This window comes from Ornithodoros turicata, chromosome 2 (genome assembly GCF_037126465.1).
Source record: "Ornithodoros turicata isolate Travis chromosome 2, ASM3712646v1, whole genome shotgun sequence".
In the NCBI taxonomy this organism is placed as follows: Eukaryota; Metazoa; Arthropoda; class Arachnida; order Ixodida; family Argasidae; genus Ornithodoros; species Ornithodoros turicata.
The window spans coordinates 92,818,023-92,837,359 of record NC_088202.1 but is presented as its reverse complement, the minus strand read 5'-3'; the positions used below and the strand labels follow the sequence as shown (position 1 = coordinate 92,837,359).

Genomic DNA, 19,337 nt, shown 5'->3' with positions numbered 1-19,337 from the left:
GTGACTAAAAACGTGACCTCGTTCGTGTGTACCATTAAAGGTACTGTAAAGCAGCAGGCAAGCTGTTAATATTGGCAGCGGCATTTCAAAGCTTATTCCGAAAGAAATCCACACTGCAAATTTTATGTTCGACAGAAAGCTGTAAATATTTTTTAGTCACGACTGAATATTGCGGTGAAAAGACGAGGGGCGACGCCTGGTGGGAAACAATGGCCCATTCGTCGAGCAGTCTTTTTTTTTTTTTTCGAGCAGCGCCTTTCTTTGAAAACCTTGTTCAAACGAGATATTTCCTGACATATATTATCTCGAAATGCAAGAACATTGGTACATCGTGGAAATGAGTAACAAACTGTGAGCAGAAACACCATGAGAGTGACCCACGCAAAAATGCACCACTTCAGGCAAGCCGACGTGGTGATGGTAGCGGTCCACAGATGCCACTGTACACTCCCATTGTTATTGGCATGTTTATGTTCGCCTCCCTACAAGGGGGAACTGCGGAATTCGTGCCGGGTCTTAGGCACAGGGTTGCCCGTAATATTAAATCTGAATTTTCTAATAAACCACGAGGTGAATTTGAACGAAATTTGTGGAGTTTGTATACTGAGCACCCAGGCTGTCAAATGAGGCAGCAGTATAAAATTGTATGCCTGCTGCTTTACAGTACCTTTAACACAAAGAAGCGACCCTTGATCTTCGTGAAGGAATACGGCTTAGTGAAACAGTGGTGTTCTCCGTTGTTCCGCGTTGTTTCGGTTTCGCTATGTCTACCAACGTCATGATAACGTCACTGTGACGTTTCTTCGGTAGAGTTCTATATGCACCCGCATAGTTCTTCTTTGTCTGGAACATACCCACGGTTTTTACTATATTGGCAGGCCACGCTGTTTTCGGCGTGTGTAGCACCCAGGCGAAGGTGACGTTCGCTGATTGCACTAGAAACTCAAAGGTGTCCGCGGTGACAAGTGGCGTTCCAAGCACCACGAAGAGACATCGCCGGTGCTGTACGAGACAAGGCATCTTCTGAGAGCCATGCATGGCACGCCCTACAAAGGATCGCCTCTTGTTGAAGAGCACACCGGCCAAGATCGCTTCCACTGGGTATTCGCCTAGCTCAGGAACGGTGGTGCTTCCCGATTCTGCAATAGTACGGGATGTACAGGGTGTACAGTGGCTAGATTTTTCTTATTATTATTATTGACGAAGTATGGGGCCGGTTGTTAGGTGACTGGAGGACAGCGACAAAACCGCACACAAGACTAGACAACCACAAGGTCGCACTTTCAACCAATTTAATGTCAAATATGAAACACAGAAACACATGTAGGAATTTTTGCCACTAGGGCTTGTGAACTGTAGCTTTCACGTGCGACGTTGTGGAAGCCTTGTCTCGTGTGTGCATGGTTTTGTCGCTATCTTCTAGTACAGGGGTCAACTTCGCAGTTTCTTTTGTGCTCTCTGCACCTTTAATGCACCTTGCGATGTTGAAGGAAGAAAGACGCGCTTCGTGCCTTAAAGGGGCTCTTAAGGGGTTGATGTTGGTTTCATAGGCTACTGGAAGCAGGTATAATCTGTACTCAATGTCCGCTAGTTCAAATACACTCGTACTGCAATGCAGGGAGAAGTACAATTACGCGCTATTTTGCGATGCGCGCTGACTGTGAGGTATGGGAAACGAGAAGTTTCACGTCAAAATTAAGAAATGAATACGTCAGAATAACGAAATAGCCCATCTGCCAATGAGGATGACGTATGGATTCGTAACAAGAATCGTTCCACTTGAAATCTTATTTTTGTCAGGAACAGCGCGTTGAGAACATACAATACATGAGATGGACTTCACAATCACAATGGCACGACAGCGCCATTACAACAGCCCCAACACCGCTGTAGCTTCTGGTGCGCACGCATCTTCAATTTGACCTGTACTGCGCCGATCGCAGTAGGTAGCAGCTCTGGCTGCCGCTACTACGGAATACTCGTCTTGCGAGGTGTACCTCTACGCGTCGTGGCAAAGTCGGAGCTCCCCTCATGCGGCTTCTTGGTTCCTTTGGTTCCTCCGTTCCTTTCTTGGTTTTGCAAAACTTACCCTTCAAAGTTGTGTTGTACGCTGTGCGCTTCGGTTGGGCCCTGCCTGCTGCCGAAGCATAGCAAAATAAACACGATGCGCGACACACTATATACGTATATCGCACTTGAGGACATACCTGTGACCGTAATCGCAGTGGTGTGCTTTATGCTTTCCATGCCAACACGCTTCTTCCCTGTAACATAACGGGGGATAACAGCTTACTAGAAAATATAAATACAATTAATTTGGTATAATTCATTTGTAATTGTAGTACAAGCACGGACAAATGTTTAGGAAACACGGAAACTGTGTAATTTTTCTGCGGTGACCGCACCATGGCAGCAAACGGAAGCGGGCTCGTCCACTCGTTCAGATGTTCAGAGGCGGAGGAGCAAAAGTAGCGACGCTCTTTGCTGCTTCCGACGCCCTCAGCGATATGTCGACCTTGAACACGTGACATTCTCCCACACGCAACGCTCCTATACGCATCGTACCACACTGTGCCAAAGGGGTGCTAGTCTGATTTTGCTACAAGTTTAAGTATTTCTGTGACTTATTCGTAAATTTTGCCACGTCCAGTGAACTTCAGCGTATTACTTGATGCCCAAGTAGCACACAATATTGAACCCATATTGGCTGGCCATTGGCGATAGGGGTCCAATATGGTACCCGTTTTGCCAGGAATTGCCCCATATTGGCTCAAACGTGGCAATATGTGACCCATATTGCCACGTTTCATTCAGGCTAAAATGTCGCTGGTTCATCTGATGACAACGGAATTGCGGTAGGTCAGATAAAAAACACAATGTTTGATAGGAAGGGATGTCTCTTCTGTAACGCTACATGCTTTCAAGTTATTGCAGGCAGTGTAAGTTGCTGAGGCGTATGTCTGTCACCGTCACGAAAGTGTTTTGCTCCTTTGTACTCTAGGAGCGGGTTGGAAAATTTTCATTGCGGGGTGGTTCATACACTATTGCGATCCCAATGAAGGCTTCTAGCACCTGTTCTTCGTTTTTAGGGCGATGCAGTGTTGTTTTTGTAACGCTATGCAACGTAGATCAATAAGAAGATCTGCAGAAATGAAAAAGCAAAAAGAAGAGAGAAGTGATATTATACCGGATAATGCTTTATTGTTACACAGACTCCCCGTTGGCGTTATCACGGAAATATTGGCGCAATATGGACCAAATGGGCTTGCCAATATGGGGCCTGGTTGGGTTCCCCATATTAGCAGCCCATATTGGACCAATATTGGCGTGCTGCTGGGTGCCTTGCTGCTGTGCAGTGAGCTGTAACAATCGAAGCGAAAGTGACAAGTAGCTATTGTAGGAAGGGAGTTGCCTCAGGACAGAAGCCGCCGATATTTCGAACAGAGACTGTTCTTCTTCAGAAGAGCAGTCTTCTTCAGAAGAAGAACAGTCTCTGTTCGAAATATCGGCGGCTTCTGTCCTGAGGCAACTCCCTTCCTACATCTCTACCGGTTCGCTGGATTTCTACCCATCTAAGAAGCTATTGTGCATTCAATGCGGCAAAGGAAACGAGACAAGTCTTCGGATACTGGTGTCGAAAAAGAATTTTGTTCTGACACTACAGATGGCCATCTAAAAAAATTCAGATTAACAAGTCTGATGATAGTGTGTATGTCAATTTACCGAATAACGCGAAAGGTTTTGATGTGTGGAATTTGCTTCCCCAGAAAAAGTGTCACATAAACGTAGCTCCGCGCGTTCATAGGCATTAAAGTGCCCCACACGCCACTCTGGGTATAACGATGAGGAGAAGCATGATGGCACGTCACCGATTGCGTTACAGGGTCCACGTGTTCTGGTTCCCAGGTCAGTGGGTGTCAGCACCCAGTCTCTTTGCCGCCGTAAACCTTCTTGCCAGTTCCCCAGGAGAATTTTGGATAGAAAAGAGCGGCCGGATCATGACCGAGCCAGGAGCAATGCTTTTTCAGAGCCCCGAACAGCCGAGTAGCAGACGACAGCTAAGTAGCGGAGATTTCTCCAAAGCAATCAGCGAGCGCGGACCCTGTAGTGTCAGCGCGATGTCGCAGGCAGATCCCAGGCTGGTACTGCTCTCCACCGCCGTTACGCGCGGTCGCTTTTTGCGGCGTAGTTTAAATTCAATTTCCGTGATAATTATTAATCTGTGGCATGACTTCTCATGGTGCGTCTTACTGGCCTACTTAACAGTTTCACAGCAAGAAAACAGGGTGTACCATTGGCGTGCACGCAGCCATTGTATGATTAGATAAGTTAAGTACTGATGTGGGTAAAAGCGCTAAAACGGAAAGGGACGAAACGCAGACACTGAGCGCAAACTTTCAACTGTTCATTCACAACCCCGTGGATCAACCGACAGAAAAGCCATCTCGCTGTCGTACAATAAAATCGAGGCTGCTCACGCACCTGTCTCCCGCCTTCCTGATAAGAAAAGCCTGGTGGATTCCAGGTTCCCTTTGTCGCTTGTAACCTGCCTCGATCTTGACGTACCTGATTCACCAACAGGATCAAAAGGCAGTTTTAAATAAGTTAAGTACTGTATATATATTTATAAGTCATCTAGATATCCTAATAAATGACTAAAACGTGTATTTTTTCTCGATAACACATTTTTTTTGCAAAAGAGCATTATTCGGGGAAACGAATTTTCCTTTCAGACTTAGAAGCCTAAATATATGTGTACAGTAGTGGCTAAAAGTTTCAGGACACACATTTGAATCTTTTTTTTCTCATAGTTTGCTGCAAGATATTTTAGCGAAATATGTATCCGTAGTGTGATCATCTGATCACTCTTCATGACACCCTATGAGGTGAATGCAAGCTGTCACTACAAAGACCTAAAGCGCTGACACTCGTTCAAACGACACTTATAGACACGCACAAATCGCCGCTATAGAGGTGATCAATTACTGGCGAATCTTTCCCGACGCGATACATTCACTTCACGTTGCGTCGACAGGAATGTCGCCGTTCTCTTTTTCGAGAAAGCACGACGGCAGCAGCGGATAAGCCATCGGCTTCTTTGCATATTCGACATAAGGGGGTGTAAAATGCATCAAGCGCAAATGAAACACTCAATTATTCGGTTTTTCTGTTAAAAACAAGAAATCAGCCTGAAACTGAGGTGGGGACTTTTACGCGAATATGTGCAATTCGCGTAAAAGTCCCCACCTCAGTTTCGGGCTCATTTCTTGTTTTCAACAGAAAAACCGAATAATTGAGTGTTTCATATGCGCTTGATGCATTTTACACCCCTTATGTCGATGCAAAGAAGCCGATGGCCTAGATGCACGGTAGGCAAAGCTTTCCTCGTGCAGGAACACACGGGTTTGAGCGGCCGTCGTCTGCTAGTTTTGCTCCGTGGAACGTTGCAGGGGGCGCGCGCGTCGACACAGGGACAGCACAACTATGGAGGAAGGAAACACAGGAGTGGCCCCTCCGAAAGTTTTCCATCGGGACTAGCGCAGCCGCCTTCGCATTGCATTCTGGGACTCCTGTCTACCACGTGACCGCTCCCGTGACACTCCAGACAGCACGCCACCACCAAAACAGGCTCCAACAGCTCCCCATAGAGCCCATAGTTTGAGATAATTCACACAACACTGGGTGCACGACCAATGAGAGTGCAACGTTGTAGAAATTATGCGATGCCAGTCGGCCAATAAGGAGCCTTAACTTTGGCTGACCTTTCGACCGGTTCTGGCTACCATCGACTTCTACCGGATTTCATGCCTACCGCCGTTACCCGATATTCAAAATAACTGAAGCTTCTTTTGGCTAAAAGAAATATTTATTTGATACAAAGCACTGATTCAAAGATCTGATACACGGGTGCACTGTGAATACAAAGTCCACTGCGTTGCTGACGCACTGTAACTAAGTTCGAACTTAAAGCAAAACGAACACAGCTCTCGAAATCCGACGGGGCCCGCGCTTGTTCTTCACTCTTCAACCGCTCCAACTCACGAAGCGTTCCTGTTCCGGAGTTGATAGACTGTTCGTGGGATAATAGTCATGTCCAGGAGCAGCACAACACACGTTGAATCACATCGACGCATGAATAAACCAGCGAACACTTCTACGAACTGTTCTGCCGATTGACATAATCGAAACACGGGATACAAGAGGACGCCTTGGCGGCCGATTTTATGATGAGCATCTTCTCTCGTTGTTTGCAGAGCGGAAAAGACACTTTTGTGGCACGTAATCGTAATTCTGTCTTTGTTGTCAGGCCTCAAAATCCGACGGCGCCCGAACGCGTTCTTCACGCTCCAACCGCACCAGCCCACGAAGCATTCCAGTTCCGTAGTTGATAGACTGTACGTGGGATAATAGTCGTGTCCAGGAACAGCACAACACGCGTAGAATCACAAACTGTTCTGCCGATTGACATCACTGAAACACGGAACACAAGAGGACGGACGCCGTGCCGACCGATGCGAGCTATTTCGAAACTATGCTGAAACGGCCGCCGGGACGCTGCACACACATGCGCGCGTACAAAATGCGATTTCAAAACGTTGTCGACCAATCGGAGCGCGCACACAGTCTGGGCCAATGAGCTTGCAACGTTGTAGATTGGCGCAGTGGTACATACTCTACAGCCGCATCCTCGGTTACCTGAGGAGGACTGACTAAAACAGACGACGCGAGCTGTAGTTGTGTCACAGTTCAGATGGCAGTATCATGTTGAACGCCTGCTTGTACTTTTATTTCTGTATGTTCGGTGTTTACTCCTCTATTAGAAGACCAATCACAGTGTGCAGAACGCAAAAGGAATACGAAGGACCGGAAACATCACGTGTGGCAATGGTGACTTCCAACGTATGTACGTTTCGTGATTAAGTTGTAAAGAATGCTGTACCCAGAACACCATTAATCAGATTTGTACAACAACAGAGGTTTTGAAATGAATCTGCGGCACAGTGCCAGGTCCCAAACGAACGATTCAAGATGACTCGAACACACACAGGCGACTAACACAACAGATCGTGTACTTAGGAATGAAACGTGTTCCCATGACAGAACTGCTTTCCGTTCAACGAGAGCCGCAGCCGGCACAGGGACACATTACCATACGTGGTTTCTACGATGGTGCTCACATTTGCACAATAAATGACTTTCGAAAAGCAAAATCACACGGAGAGCAGCGCGAGAGACAAAGCCTTGCAAAACCGAAACTTTAGAGAGGATCACGTGGTGGACAGAACGTAATGGCGATTTTGATTCGAGCGACCGCTATAGGGTGGCTACGCTAGTCTGGAACAGAGCCGTATATTAAAAGGGAGTCTGGCCATTAATGGGTCATGCCTATACCTGAAGCTCCACCCACTTTTTCAGCTTTCCGACCAATGAAGTCTTGAAATATGGGGCGCTATCAATCAGCCTATCCTCACTATTTGCCCCCCTATCCAACATGGGCAGCGCCATTTTGGGTGGCAAGTGGATTGGATGGGATTGAAATGGATACCTCTCGCAATCTGCAAAAGTAGTGGATTGTTGGTGCAAATTTGATAAGCGCCACCTAGGGAGCGTAAGGCACGTCGGGAATTGTCGTCTGCTTCCGTCGTTGTACCGCTGCCGGCTCAACCACCTGCTGGGACACATTCTGTTGTCGGTATGATTTTTAAACAAATCTACATGAATAGTTGGAATATAAGAGGTAAGAATGTTTATATCCATGAAATCCAGCTGTTAAATACAAGATTGTACAGCACAGCGCCGTTTTTGTTATGATTTCGTTGTGATCGCCGTGTTCAGTAGGCCTAACACCGGCGACAAAACGCATTATTTTCAGTTAGATATTGATGGATGCGCATAAGTTGAAACTGATTTCCGAAAAATTTATATTAGGATGTACATTCGCAGCGTAAAATCGGGTTAGTCTGTGAAAATTTTTTGTCACGAAATCCCCGCATCACAGTGTTTGTTTTCGTCGCCATTTTGGGTGGCAGTATGGTGTCATGGCGACACCCTTGGTAAAAAGCAAACCAATCAGAGGAGCGAAACTGTGATTGACAGGTCGAGCCTCTTTTTGTGACTCCTCCCAATGGCCAGACTCCCTTTTAATATACGGCTCTGGTCTGGAGGGAAGAGCCGCCCCTTGTGTTTCCTTCCTCCATGGCACAAACGGCTCTGCACAGGGAGCTTGTCGCTACCTTTCTTCATACAGGAGCCTTAGGAGGAGCTAAAGGCGAGACTGGCGCGACAGCGGCTGTGTGCTGGCAGCAACACACCGCGGTAGATTCATTGCTGTTGAAAGAATTTCGATTTTCAATTCCACTGGACGATTCCCCAATCACGACACGTGACTGGAAAATTGGGAGAACCAAAAGCTCCTCGCTATCGTCGCAGCAACGAGGATGAGGCAAGCAGGCAGCAGTTAAAGGGGCACTAAACAGGTATACAAGGTGCCCTTTTTGCTAATCCATTGTGCTATGTTGTCGACTGTGAACGTTTTCCAAAAATTATGGCTCTAAACCGACACAATGTCCACTGCACTCTTTCGTGCTCAACCCCCGCCTTGCCGTGCCGTGCTGACAACAGCCCCACGTCATTTTGATGTAACGCTCCATCAACCAGTCATGATACGAGACTTTTATACATTGATTTACTGTAATGTCGGGAAGTTACAGGCAAATCTACATATCTCTCCGCTCGAAACGTAACAGATGCCAGCAATGTTCCATTTCATGTGCGCATTATATCTTCAGCGCGGTATGGACATTTTTCACATACGCGTCGTATCCTAGCGGCTCTCCAGCGAACCTCGCTCGGAGCGCGTCGAAACAAATCCACGTGGCTAACACAAAGGGCTAAAACCGGTCCGGAGTGGAACTGACGAGCGCGCGCCGTTCGTGCGGGCTCCCCACTGGTCCCCACTTCTGTCGTCCCCGTACTGCGCCATCTAGTGAACACGGAAATAACCCTGTCCGGCGCCTCAAGGTCATACGCATGTGCATAGGCCGTTATGAAAAATGGCCATTGCTCCGCGAGGTCACCTCGATGTTCCCACCACCGATTCCCCCCGCGGCGCAGCTTGTCTCAACGCGTCATTGTCGAGAAGTCCAAAACGTGCAACCAGCGCCGTAGCCAGAAAAAATTTTCGGGAGGGGTCCTCTAGGGACTCTACATGGGAGAGGAGGATTTAGCCTTCGTATCTGACCCCCCCCCCCACCCACCCACCCCACGGTTACGTCGGTGCCTCAAGTATCTGGAATGCAGTTTTGCTACACGTGCGAGACGTGTGAAGTGGATGCTCTTTGAATGGCATTGTTTCATGGCAAATACGCTCGCTACAAATAAAGGAAGTACATGTTTGGACTTAATGAGCCACTTTCTTTCATGGGGAAAGGTAATAGACCCTTTTCAAAAGTCAGCCTGGCCACCTTTTAGGAGACGACATTCGGCCATATCTTTGGCACATCGTACATGTGGTGCCGTGTATGGTAAGCGAACGCGCTGTGGCGAACGAGAATATTCAGTGGTCGAAAGACTTGACGAACATACCAGATGGCTTTTCCCAAAGACGTGTGGACGCCTTTTGTGAACATATAGTGCATCTGGCACGACTGGTTGCGCTAGCGAGAACAGCTATTATGCGTGCCATATAACGGATTCTACTTCCATCCGTGTCGCCTTGTCGAATTTCAGATACGGTACACCATACGGTATCTCATACGGTATCAGATACGGTACACCATGTTTTTGCATGCTGCATTGTGTTTCCTATGCACATTTCAAGACCAGTCGTGTATTTTGAATGTGGGACCTTACTGTGTTGCATGCTTTCGCCGATGCTTCCTACTATCCTACTATATGTTCAACGCTTTCGCCTGCGAAGTATTTATAGTTCGTCCATTTAGAATGGCAACAGAATGCTTCTGACGATAGTTACTTGGAAAGCCATGTATCACGTGAACTTTAACCGCCAAACAGTCTGTGCACACGCCTTGTTTCCTTCGGCGTCTCTCGCACCACGCTGGCTGCAGAGGGGCACGCAACAACAGACTGACATTACAAATGCAGATGTACGATCCACTCATGAAAAGAGCGATGCTTCGATGAGGAAGCAGACCAAGTCCATGGGGGCGGACGACAAAAGATCACCCCAGACGCGCGGTTCAAACAGAGCCATGCTGTCCGCGCGCGGGCAACGCTTCCATCCTTGCTCAAAATATGGCGGACGCGCGCGGCCAGAGCGTAGCTGGTTCGCCTTAAACCAGATGGCGCCGACTTATGAAAACACCCTATTGTGAAATGTTCCGCGAGCTGTTTAGTGTGTTATGTTTAATGCAAACCGGGCGTGTGCACGACAAAGAGAAAGGAACAAAATTACCACAATAATGGTAATATGCCTGTAATAAACATAACATGACGTTAACTGTTGCCAACCTTGCCTCATCCTTGTTATCATCGCCAGCATCGCACTCGTTCACCCTTCGAATGAATACACGCGCCCGCGCTTCCAGCTGCCGGCCGTCAGGGTGCTGCAGAAAAATGACGCCATTTCTGTATTCGTTAACATTTGTCTATGCCTGTACATAGCTATCAGGAATCCTATAATTATTATCTTTCTGTTTGCATCGTGTTCTGCACTGCCTTATTGAAAATAATTCCTGAAGTTACCTCAGAGGTCTTGAGGTATTATGGGACATCTGAGGTCTTGAGGTTGCCTCATAGCTTGAGGTTCTGATGTTACCTCAGAGCTTGATGTTCTGAGCTTACCTCAGAGCTTGAGGTCCTTGGGTTACCTCAGAGCTTGGGGTGTCCTGAGGTTATTTTAGAGCTTGAGGTCCCGGGGTTACCTCAGTGCTTGTGTTCTGGGGTTACCTCAGAGTTTGAGTCTCTGCGGTTACCTCACGGCGCTACGGGCGCTCTGTGTTGTCCAATGCTTTCAGGTCCAATCTGTGGAAACCTCAGGGCCTGAGGTTTCCACAGATTGGACCTGAAAGCATTGGACAACACAGAGCGCCCGTAGCACGACTTCGTGTTCAGAGACTTTTTATTGGTATTGAGATCATCAGGTTCTAAATATTTTTCAGACACTTTAATTTGTCGTTCAGTGTCGCGACTCTCTTCATTTTCTTTCTGGTTTCTTCGCCTTCCTCCGTTCTGCTCTTGAAGCACTGGAGGTATGCACATAGAGATAAAATTCAGTTCAGGTACGATAACCAAAGAGGTAATACAAAATAATACACGAAATACCGAATAATGATTACCAAATTGAGTGAGCATGTCTGCATCTACGAAAGTAATTTGCTCCACGCAGTGACAAAACTATAAAAGTTCATTACGGTAAGTTGCCATACTCAAAACGCAGACGGTTGCGACCACAGGCATACCTATAGAGTCTCCAAATAAGTTTAGTAGCTCTATGCATACCAAGAATATGCGTATACGTTTTCAACAAGAAAAAGTAACGATATTCCGTGTTCCGATTGAAAATCTGTGCGATCGTTGTCTTCAGAAAAATTCCTCACGTCGTCCACAGAGGTAACAACTCGAATGTCGTCATGAAACTCACGTATACACACGTCATCATGACACCTTATTGATATGCGGCACGCAGGACGAAGCAAATACACACTCATGCCATGGAAGCTGGCGCGTAACTGCACTAAGCAGAGGGAGGCGATTCCGAGAACGCGTTACAAAAGCGGGAACTTAGTGCAGTCCTCCTCAGGTAACCGAGGATGCGGCTGTAGAGTATGTACCACTACGCCAATCTACAACGTTGCAAGCTCATTGGCCTAGACGGTGTGCGCGCTCCGATTGGTCGACAATGTTTTGAAATCGCATTTTCTACGCGCGCATGTGCGTGTGCAGCGTCCGGCGGCCGTTTCAACAGTTCCAGCATAGTTTCGAAATAGCTCGCATCGGCCGGCACGGCGTCCGTCGTCTTGTGTTCCGTGTTTCGGTGATGTCAATCGGCAGAACAGTTTGTGATTCTACGCTTGTTGTGCTGTTCCTGGACACGACTACTATCCCACGTACAGTCTATGAACTACGGAACTGGAGTGAAGAACGCGTTCGGGCGCCGTTGGATTTTGAGGGCTGACAACAAAGACAGTATTACGATTACGTGCCACACAAGTGCCTTCCGCTCTGCAAGCAACGAAAGAAGATGCCCATCATAAAATCGGCCGGCACGGCGTCCTTTTGTGTTCCGTGTTTCAGTGATGTCAATCGGCAGAACAGTTTGTAGAAGTGTTCGCTGGTTTATTCGTGCGTCGGTGTGATTCAACGTGTGTTGTGCTGTTCCTGGACACGACTATTATCCCACGAACAGTCTATCAACTCCGGAACTGGAATGCTTCGTGAGTTGGAGCGGTTGGAAAGTGAAGAACACGCTTGGCCGTGTCGGATTTCGAGGGCTGTGTTCGTTTTGCTTCAAGTTCGAACTTAGTTACAGTGCGTCAACAACGTAGTGGACTTTGTATTCACAGTGCACCCATGTATCAGATCTTTGAATCAGTGCTTTGTGTCAAATAAATATTTCTTTTAGCCAAAAGAAGCTTCAGTTATTTTGAATATCGGGTAACGGCGGTAGGAGTGAAATCCCGTAGAAGTCGATGGTAGCCAGAACCGACCGAAAGCTCAGCCAAAGTTAAGGCTCCTGATTGGCCGACTGGCATTGCATAATATCTACAACGTTGCACTCTCATTGGTCGTGTGCCCAGTGTTGTGTGAATTATCTCAAACTATGGGCTCTATGGGGAGCTGTTGGAGCCTGCTTAGTGTACGGCGTCCGAGCAAAAAAAAAAAAAAGAAAAAAAAGAGGGAGAAATAGGGATGCGTGGCTGGAGCGAAGCCTGAGTGGAGCTGTAAAAACAACACCGACGCATGTTTCCCGCGTTGTTGTTTTCTTTTTTCTTTTGTTCAGAACCAAACGAAACGAAATATTCCATTCCAATATTCCATTTGTAGATTATTTGCACAACATTTCATTGTGGCAACCTGTGTGAAGCTAATAGAAGCAGAAAGTATCGCAACAACTCCTGCTTGCAATTTTATCTATCCATTATAGCCTCTAATAGAAATACACGTGAAAATCTACCGAACATGAGAGAACTGATGTTCTGAGGCTGGAACAACATAGAAAGGACAAATACATACAAGGCCTCAAATTGCCTAAGAAATTAACTATGAAAGATGAAAGTCACTGAAAAGGTTAGCCAGCTGTAGGACTCGAACCCACCGGTAATCCAGAAGATGTGGGTTCGAGTCCTACAGCTGGCTAACCTTTTCAGTGGCTCATCTTTCATCGAGAATTTACCGTTTACCCTATATTGCGCTTATTGTGTTTTCAGATGACTGGTCATGCAAAAATCGGTAGTGTATTTTTCACACGTAATGTGATTTCTGCTTGCATATTACCAAAACCCTCGAGACTAGGGAGCTACGCAAACAGACGCACGCGGACAGTGTCCGGCTGTTTTCGTAGTTCCCTAGCCTCGGGTTTTAGTAATATCACGGTCCCTCAATACTCTTTCTGGTCTGGAAACTCCGCTCGAATACAATAGACAAGGTCACTTAGGGACAATTGCTCCCGCATAGGGCGATCGCGTCGTTTGGGAGGAGACACCCTCGTGGAGCAGACGACGTTTCCATAGCGCTGCGTGTTTTTAGGGAAGATTTGGTCAGCTGCTTTTTAAAGTTCATTTCGGGTTTAGAGCAAAATAATTCTCGAATAGGTTCATGAGTTCAGCCCGCACATTTTAGTTCAGTTAGCGTAAATTTGCAGATTTTCCGCGTAGATTGCAACTTTCGTTGTTGTCTTTTTCTGGCACGGAAAATGTTGATTTTACTCTCACTCGTATCTCTCAATGAAGGTTGAGAAACATATTAATTAATTCTGTTACACAATCACACAAACTATAGTGGTGTGTTATAAGGTAATGCCGCTTTCGGTAGTTATTTCGTGAGGGCGAAGCTTTCCAAACGCGTGGTTTCCTCGTAGCATGCAGTTTGTTGCAGTCTGAGCAGAGATTAAATTACAATTTTTTACAACTACTATTTTTGCGGCTTGGACTGACTGACCAACCAGTTGTAATAAGGAGATTCCAACATGATTTAAGCCGGGTTACTAAATTAACAGGATATAATTTCCGCTTACTGAAGTGTCACCCTAATAGCACTTTTCAGCTATAGAAATTGGCTGACGAGATTCAGGTGTGAAATTCATCGTGTTGGAGATAGCCTCGGCGTATTAGTCAGATCAGTTCCAGGACGTTCCAATGAACAAACTACAGTCGACCCCCGTTTATCCGGACGGTGCCGTTCCCGGCGAAATCGTCCGGATAACGGGGCATCCGGATAAATGAAACGACCGAATAGAAACGTCCTACAGAGCAAGGTTTAATTAAAACACAGAAATCTCGTCAATATCAGCTGTTACATAGTAGTGTAGGCACTCGATTCCTGCAAGCTTTTGCTAATTGCATAGAGTTGAGCCACGCTGTTGCGCTCCTCGAAGAATGTCAGTGCGGACGCAAAGTGTCAATGTCGGAGCCTTGTTTCTCACTGGCGTCATCGGCACCGCCTTGCTGCACATCATCGGAGGCAACAGCAGCAATCACATCGTCATCAGTCATAGCTGCACACGCGTCATCATCCTTATCAACGTCAACGTAGTCAGAAACCGCAGCATCATCTACGGCAGTCGCAGTGAGCCTCTGCATCAGGGATCGCAGCTCAGCTAGGGGAATGTCTTCATCGGCCAACGGGCCGTAAGCAGCAGGCCCTCGGGTTGAAGTTTTCCCCTCTAGAACCGGACAGTTGCTCGAGATATTTCCAAATGACTCGATCGACTGGTCAACGTAACCCAACGCACACAAATAGAGAAGGGGGTCATCGTGCACGGTTGTCTCCCCTACGGAGGAATGTAGGTCCCTGACGTGTGACGGGAATAACCCCAACACAGCGAAAAGGGTGACGAAGCGGGGTCAGCGTCTCCTCTTACTCACGGTAGTCCGGATAACTGAAGCTGGATTACAAGAATTTTCGACCTTCGTTCCCTGGAATTCTTGTCCGAGTCCGGAAGCTGAAGTCCGGATAAACGAGAACAAAATACATGGAGGAAAATCCGTTCCCGTGCCTTTTGTCCGGATACCGCGGGATCCGGATAAATGAAGTCCGGACAAACGGGGGTCGACTGTATTTAAAATGAGAAAATTGTAGCGGCGTGTGCTGCTACAGAATGAAGTTTTATGTGGGAGCGGCCACTGTTCTCATAGCTCGGAAAGAAATTTTAGGACTGGCCAAGAACTACATTTACAAGAAAAACGTTGCAGTATCTGGTGACGAATAAATATAATAACCGGAAAGAGATAAGTAAGGAGAAATGCAGAAAATTTAATGAGTCAGTCTTTCGCTTGAAAGTAATGATGAAGCAAAAAAAAAAAACGATATTTTGTAGCACTATACACGGCCATGAACGAGCTCTAGAGTCTGTAGTGTATAGGCCGCAGAAAAATTTCACGTATTGCAGATCAGAAAGGAAAAAGAAAAATGAAAAGGTAAAAAGGTGAAAACATCATCCCTCCCTCTCCCCGCTTCCGATTCAGCAAAAACGAATATATAAGCCGGTATGTAAACGGGTGCGTAAACGAGTAAACGGGTATTAGCTAACTTCGTTTACTGCTGCATCTTTCTTCGCAAGTTGTACCATAAGAAATGTTATTGTATTGACATCATGTTGAAAGACCTATCATTTGAAAATTTTACGGTTCTTATAGTGTTTGATGCTCCACAAATCACGCTCATCGCAGTACACCACCAATAAGGCTATTAGCGAATGGTTTGTATTTATTCCCGTATACCAAGTCAGTGCTGTTTTGTAGACAAAGAAAAAAATACTTTCATTCACTTCTCGTAAAGTTAAGGCTCCGAGGAATATAGTCATTCCAAAATGCTGCGTGCTCGTATCAGTCTCCTTCATCTGTGTAGATCATTCTTACACGCGAACAGAGTGCAAATATTGCAGTAAATTTCAAGGATATTTAAAAACAATGAACCTCTGTTTACGCACGCAAAACGCAAGCACCAAAAAAGAAAGAGTTCTCACTTCCAACACTCGCAGAAACACATGCAATCGATACGCGCAGGCAGCGGCGGACACGAAAGTCTCCTCCCGAGCGACGATGCGCCGCCACGTGTCGTCGGGGCGCCCTAAGCGAACTTTTCGCGGGAGTTTCCTGACCAGTAAGAGTATTGAGGGACCGTGGTAATATGAATTATAATCTCCAGCTCGCTTGCTCTTTAGCAATTCTTTCATTGTGATTTTTGTGTAACGTTCGTTGTGGGCGCTTTGTGCTAGCAGAGCTTTAATTTATAACCGAATATAATTGACTTTATGCCTTCCTGATGGTTTATGTGGATGACACTTATGAAATTTCACGTTGTTACGGTTTGGTGTAGGCTTAATTCACATTGCCAATTTAATGAAGGTAACATAATTAAATTACAAGTCATCAAACTAAATTCTACTCCAAAACACCTTGCGAAACCTCTCAAACGAAAAGGCCCCCTGAGAAATTCCCACAGAAATTCCCAAGGCTGTAAGGTGTAGGTGTGAGGCCCTACATGTTGAATCTCAAGATTCGCCGAGGTAACCGCAGGAGACCTGCGGCCTGGTCTGAGGTCTTGAGGCAGAACCTTAAAAGAACCACAGCAAGGTCTGGGGTTCTGAGGTAGAACCTCAGAATTTCTTGAGGTAACCTTAGAAGAACCACAGCCGGGTCTGAGGTCCTGAGGTAGAGCCTCAGGACTTCTTGAGATAACCTCAGAAGAACCACAGGCAGTTCTGAGGTAACCTCAGACAACCTCAAGATATCCTGAGGTAACTTCAGGATTTCTGGCGTAACCTCAAGACGTTTTTCCAATAGGGATGGATAAACAAAAAGTAGACGCATCGCATGAAATGTTGCAACGCTTTATTTCAGCGGGGTGTTTCATCGCGACAGAGAGATTCTCCACCCCACTTACGCCATCTACATTGCTAGCGGCAATTTGGTGAAAACGATAGTGATGAGCCTCATAATGCGGACTGAAGTCCAACATTGTCGAGAGAGGTAAGCAGCGTCGTGGGAGAGCTGCATTTAATCATAGGCTAAGCCATTTTGTGAAACTGATAATTCATGTGGTCTGATTAGCCGTGCATAATACCGTCTCAGACCCACGATCATTATACTTACCTCCAACCGCTGAAAAGAGCACAAAGAAAACGCGTGCACTGCTTACTAGAAAATTTGACAGGGACAGGTGACGACAGTACGCTAATTAGAGTATTACGTGCTTCATCCTTGTTCGTATACTCGTATTTTAGAATTCTTAATAGTCTTCATCTTCTCTTTTCAAGGTCTGTCTACTCTTTACTGAACGGAAGCGAAACCATTAAGGTAGTACAGGTCCGTTGCCTGTGAGAACGTCCTATAGGATGTTTGTTTTTCGTCCTGTTCTCCTTGTCTCATCTCCCTCCTTCTCCGATCTGTGTAGTTGTATAGAATGAAAAAGCTGCATTAAAAAGAGGAATAATGTTTGTTTGTTTTTATGCGGAGTTTGTTTTTCTGTTTTCTTGACCCTACAGGGCTTTGATGGTTTCGTGTACGTCTTCGAGAAGGAAAGCGGGCTTAAGATATCCCTGACGGTGGTCCTTCTCCCACGTCACAATGAAGTCTTACTGATAATATTTGCACAGCCTTGCTGTGGACAATTTATGCCGCATCGACCGGCACACGCAGGTGTACTCTGAGAGAACATAGAGTATCCCCAGCTTTTTTTTGTTGCTGTGTCAAACGAAGCGTAACGTTTAGTCTTCTGTTCGAAAGTGTAAATATTATACTGCCCTCCTGAAGTGTGGCTTAACTCCTTTACGGAATTTTTTTTGATTGCTTGTTAGCGCCGCGAAGCAACTGTGGCCATGAGCAGCGTACAGATGTGGACAGAGGAAGGAGTGGGGGACAGGGGGGATTAGTATGCGTCCTGGGCCGACTTCAGGGGGAACTGTGTCGACATTCGTCTGGAAAGTCTTCGGAAAACCCAGGGAAAACCTCAGACAGCACAGCCGGAGGTAGGATTCGAACCCACCACCTCCCAGTCTTCCGCACGACCTTGGTTACCACCAACGAGCGGACGCCTTAGCCCACTCGGCCATGCCGCTGGTCCTTTAAGGAATAAAAATTACGCTGTGGGGATTAGGGATAAGTTTAGTTTACTGTGTTTCATTGGGCGACACTTCGTTATTGCTCTTTTATTGATCAAGAGTGCCACTTTTAACGCTCAGCATATACGTGTTTGTTTGTATGCGTGTTTGTATGTTTGTATGTATATTTGTTTCTTCGTATATGTGTTTGTATGATTGGTTGTTTGTTTGCATGCTTGCTTGCATGTTTGCTTGTGTGTATGTATGCATGCATGTACGTATTCTTGTATGTATGAATAACTGAAGCACACACTGGCTTAACGTAACAAACTAGCAGCTTTACCGTGACGTTTCGACGCCATACGGGCATCATCATCAGACAAAACAAAAAACAGCATACCACCCCGCGCTAGCCTTTAAAGCTTCAAAACTCATTTTTGACGCTTTAAAGGCGAGCCCGGGTCAACGTATGTATGTATGTTTGTTTCCATGTCTCTTGCTTGGATTGTTTGCTTGCTTGCCTCTTTGCTTGCTAGCTTTGATTTCTTCCTTGTTTGTTTGCTTGTATGTTTGCTTGCTCGCTTGCATGTATGTATGTACGCATATATGCATGTATGTATTTATGTATGCTTGTAGGTATGTATGTATGTACAGTGCTGGACAAAAGTTTACGGAACGCACGAGCGGCGTATTTTCTCTGGGCAGAGACACCCTAGCGGCGAGCGAAAGCGGGCGAGTCCACGCGTTCAGAGGGATGAGAGAGTGCGCTTGTGGCGACCCACCGTGGTAGTAGTGGTAACTTTGCTTTTGAGTGTAACGAACGCCAAAATGGCTTCGTTTTCGGTCTGCTGCACCGAGCGCGAGTGGAAGTCCCTCCGTTATCGGAGAGATAACAGGGCGCTAAGATGAATTGAGGTGACAACGGGCTGCAGTGCCTAGCTTTTTTCTTTTTTTACGCCTCAGCGTAATGCAGCTGACATGGCCTGCGCAGAGCCCGGACTTAAACATCATCGAAAACGTCTGGGGCAGCCTGATGAATAGGATGAGCAAGAGACGGACGCCTACAAGGAGCAAGGACGCACTCTGGGAATTTATAGAAGCAGAGTGGTCCTTGCTA

The 19,337-nt window shown here is 46.5% G+C and overlaps 1 protein-coding gene across 4 annotated transcripts in view; it reads right to left on the bottom strand.

Moving 5' to 3' along the window:
- Positions 1–19,337, bottom strand: part of LOC135385796 (uncharacterized) — a 60,334-nt gene that overhangs the window by 18,208 nt on the left and 22,789 nt on the right. For 3 of the 4 annotated variants that reach the window (XM_064615317.1, XM_064615315.1, XM_064615318.1), the window contains 4 exons: positions 4,483–4,566; positions 2,208–2,264; positions 2,090–2,137; positions 855–1,139 (listed from right to left, as the gene is read on the bottom strand). In XM_064615317.1, the coding sequence (XP_064471387.1) occupies positions 855–1,139; positions 2,090–2,137; positions 2,208–2,264; positions 4,483–4,566 (474 nt within the window). The remainder of the gene's footprint in view (positions 1–854; positions 1,140–2,089; positions 2,138–2,207; positions 2,265–4,482; positions 4,567–19,337) is intronic. The other variant, XM_064615316.1, reaches the window with a different exon arrangement.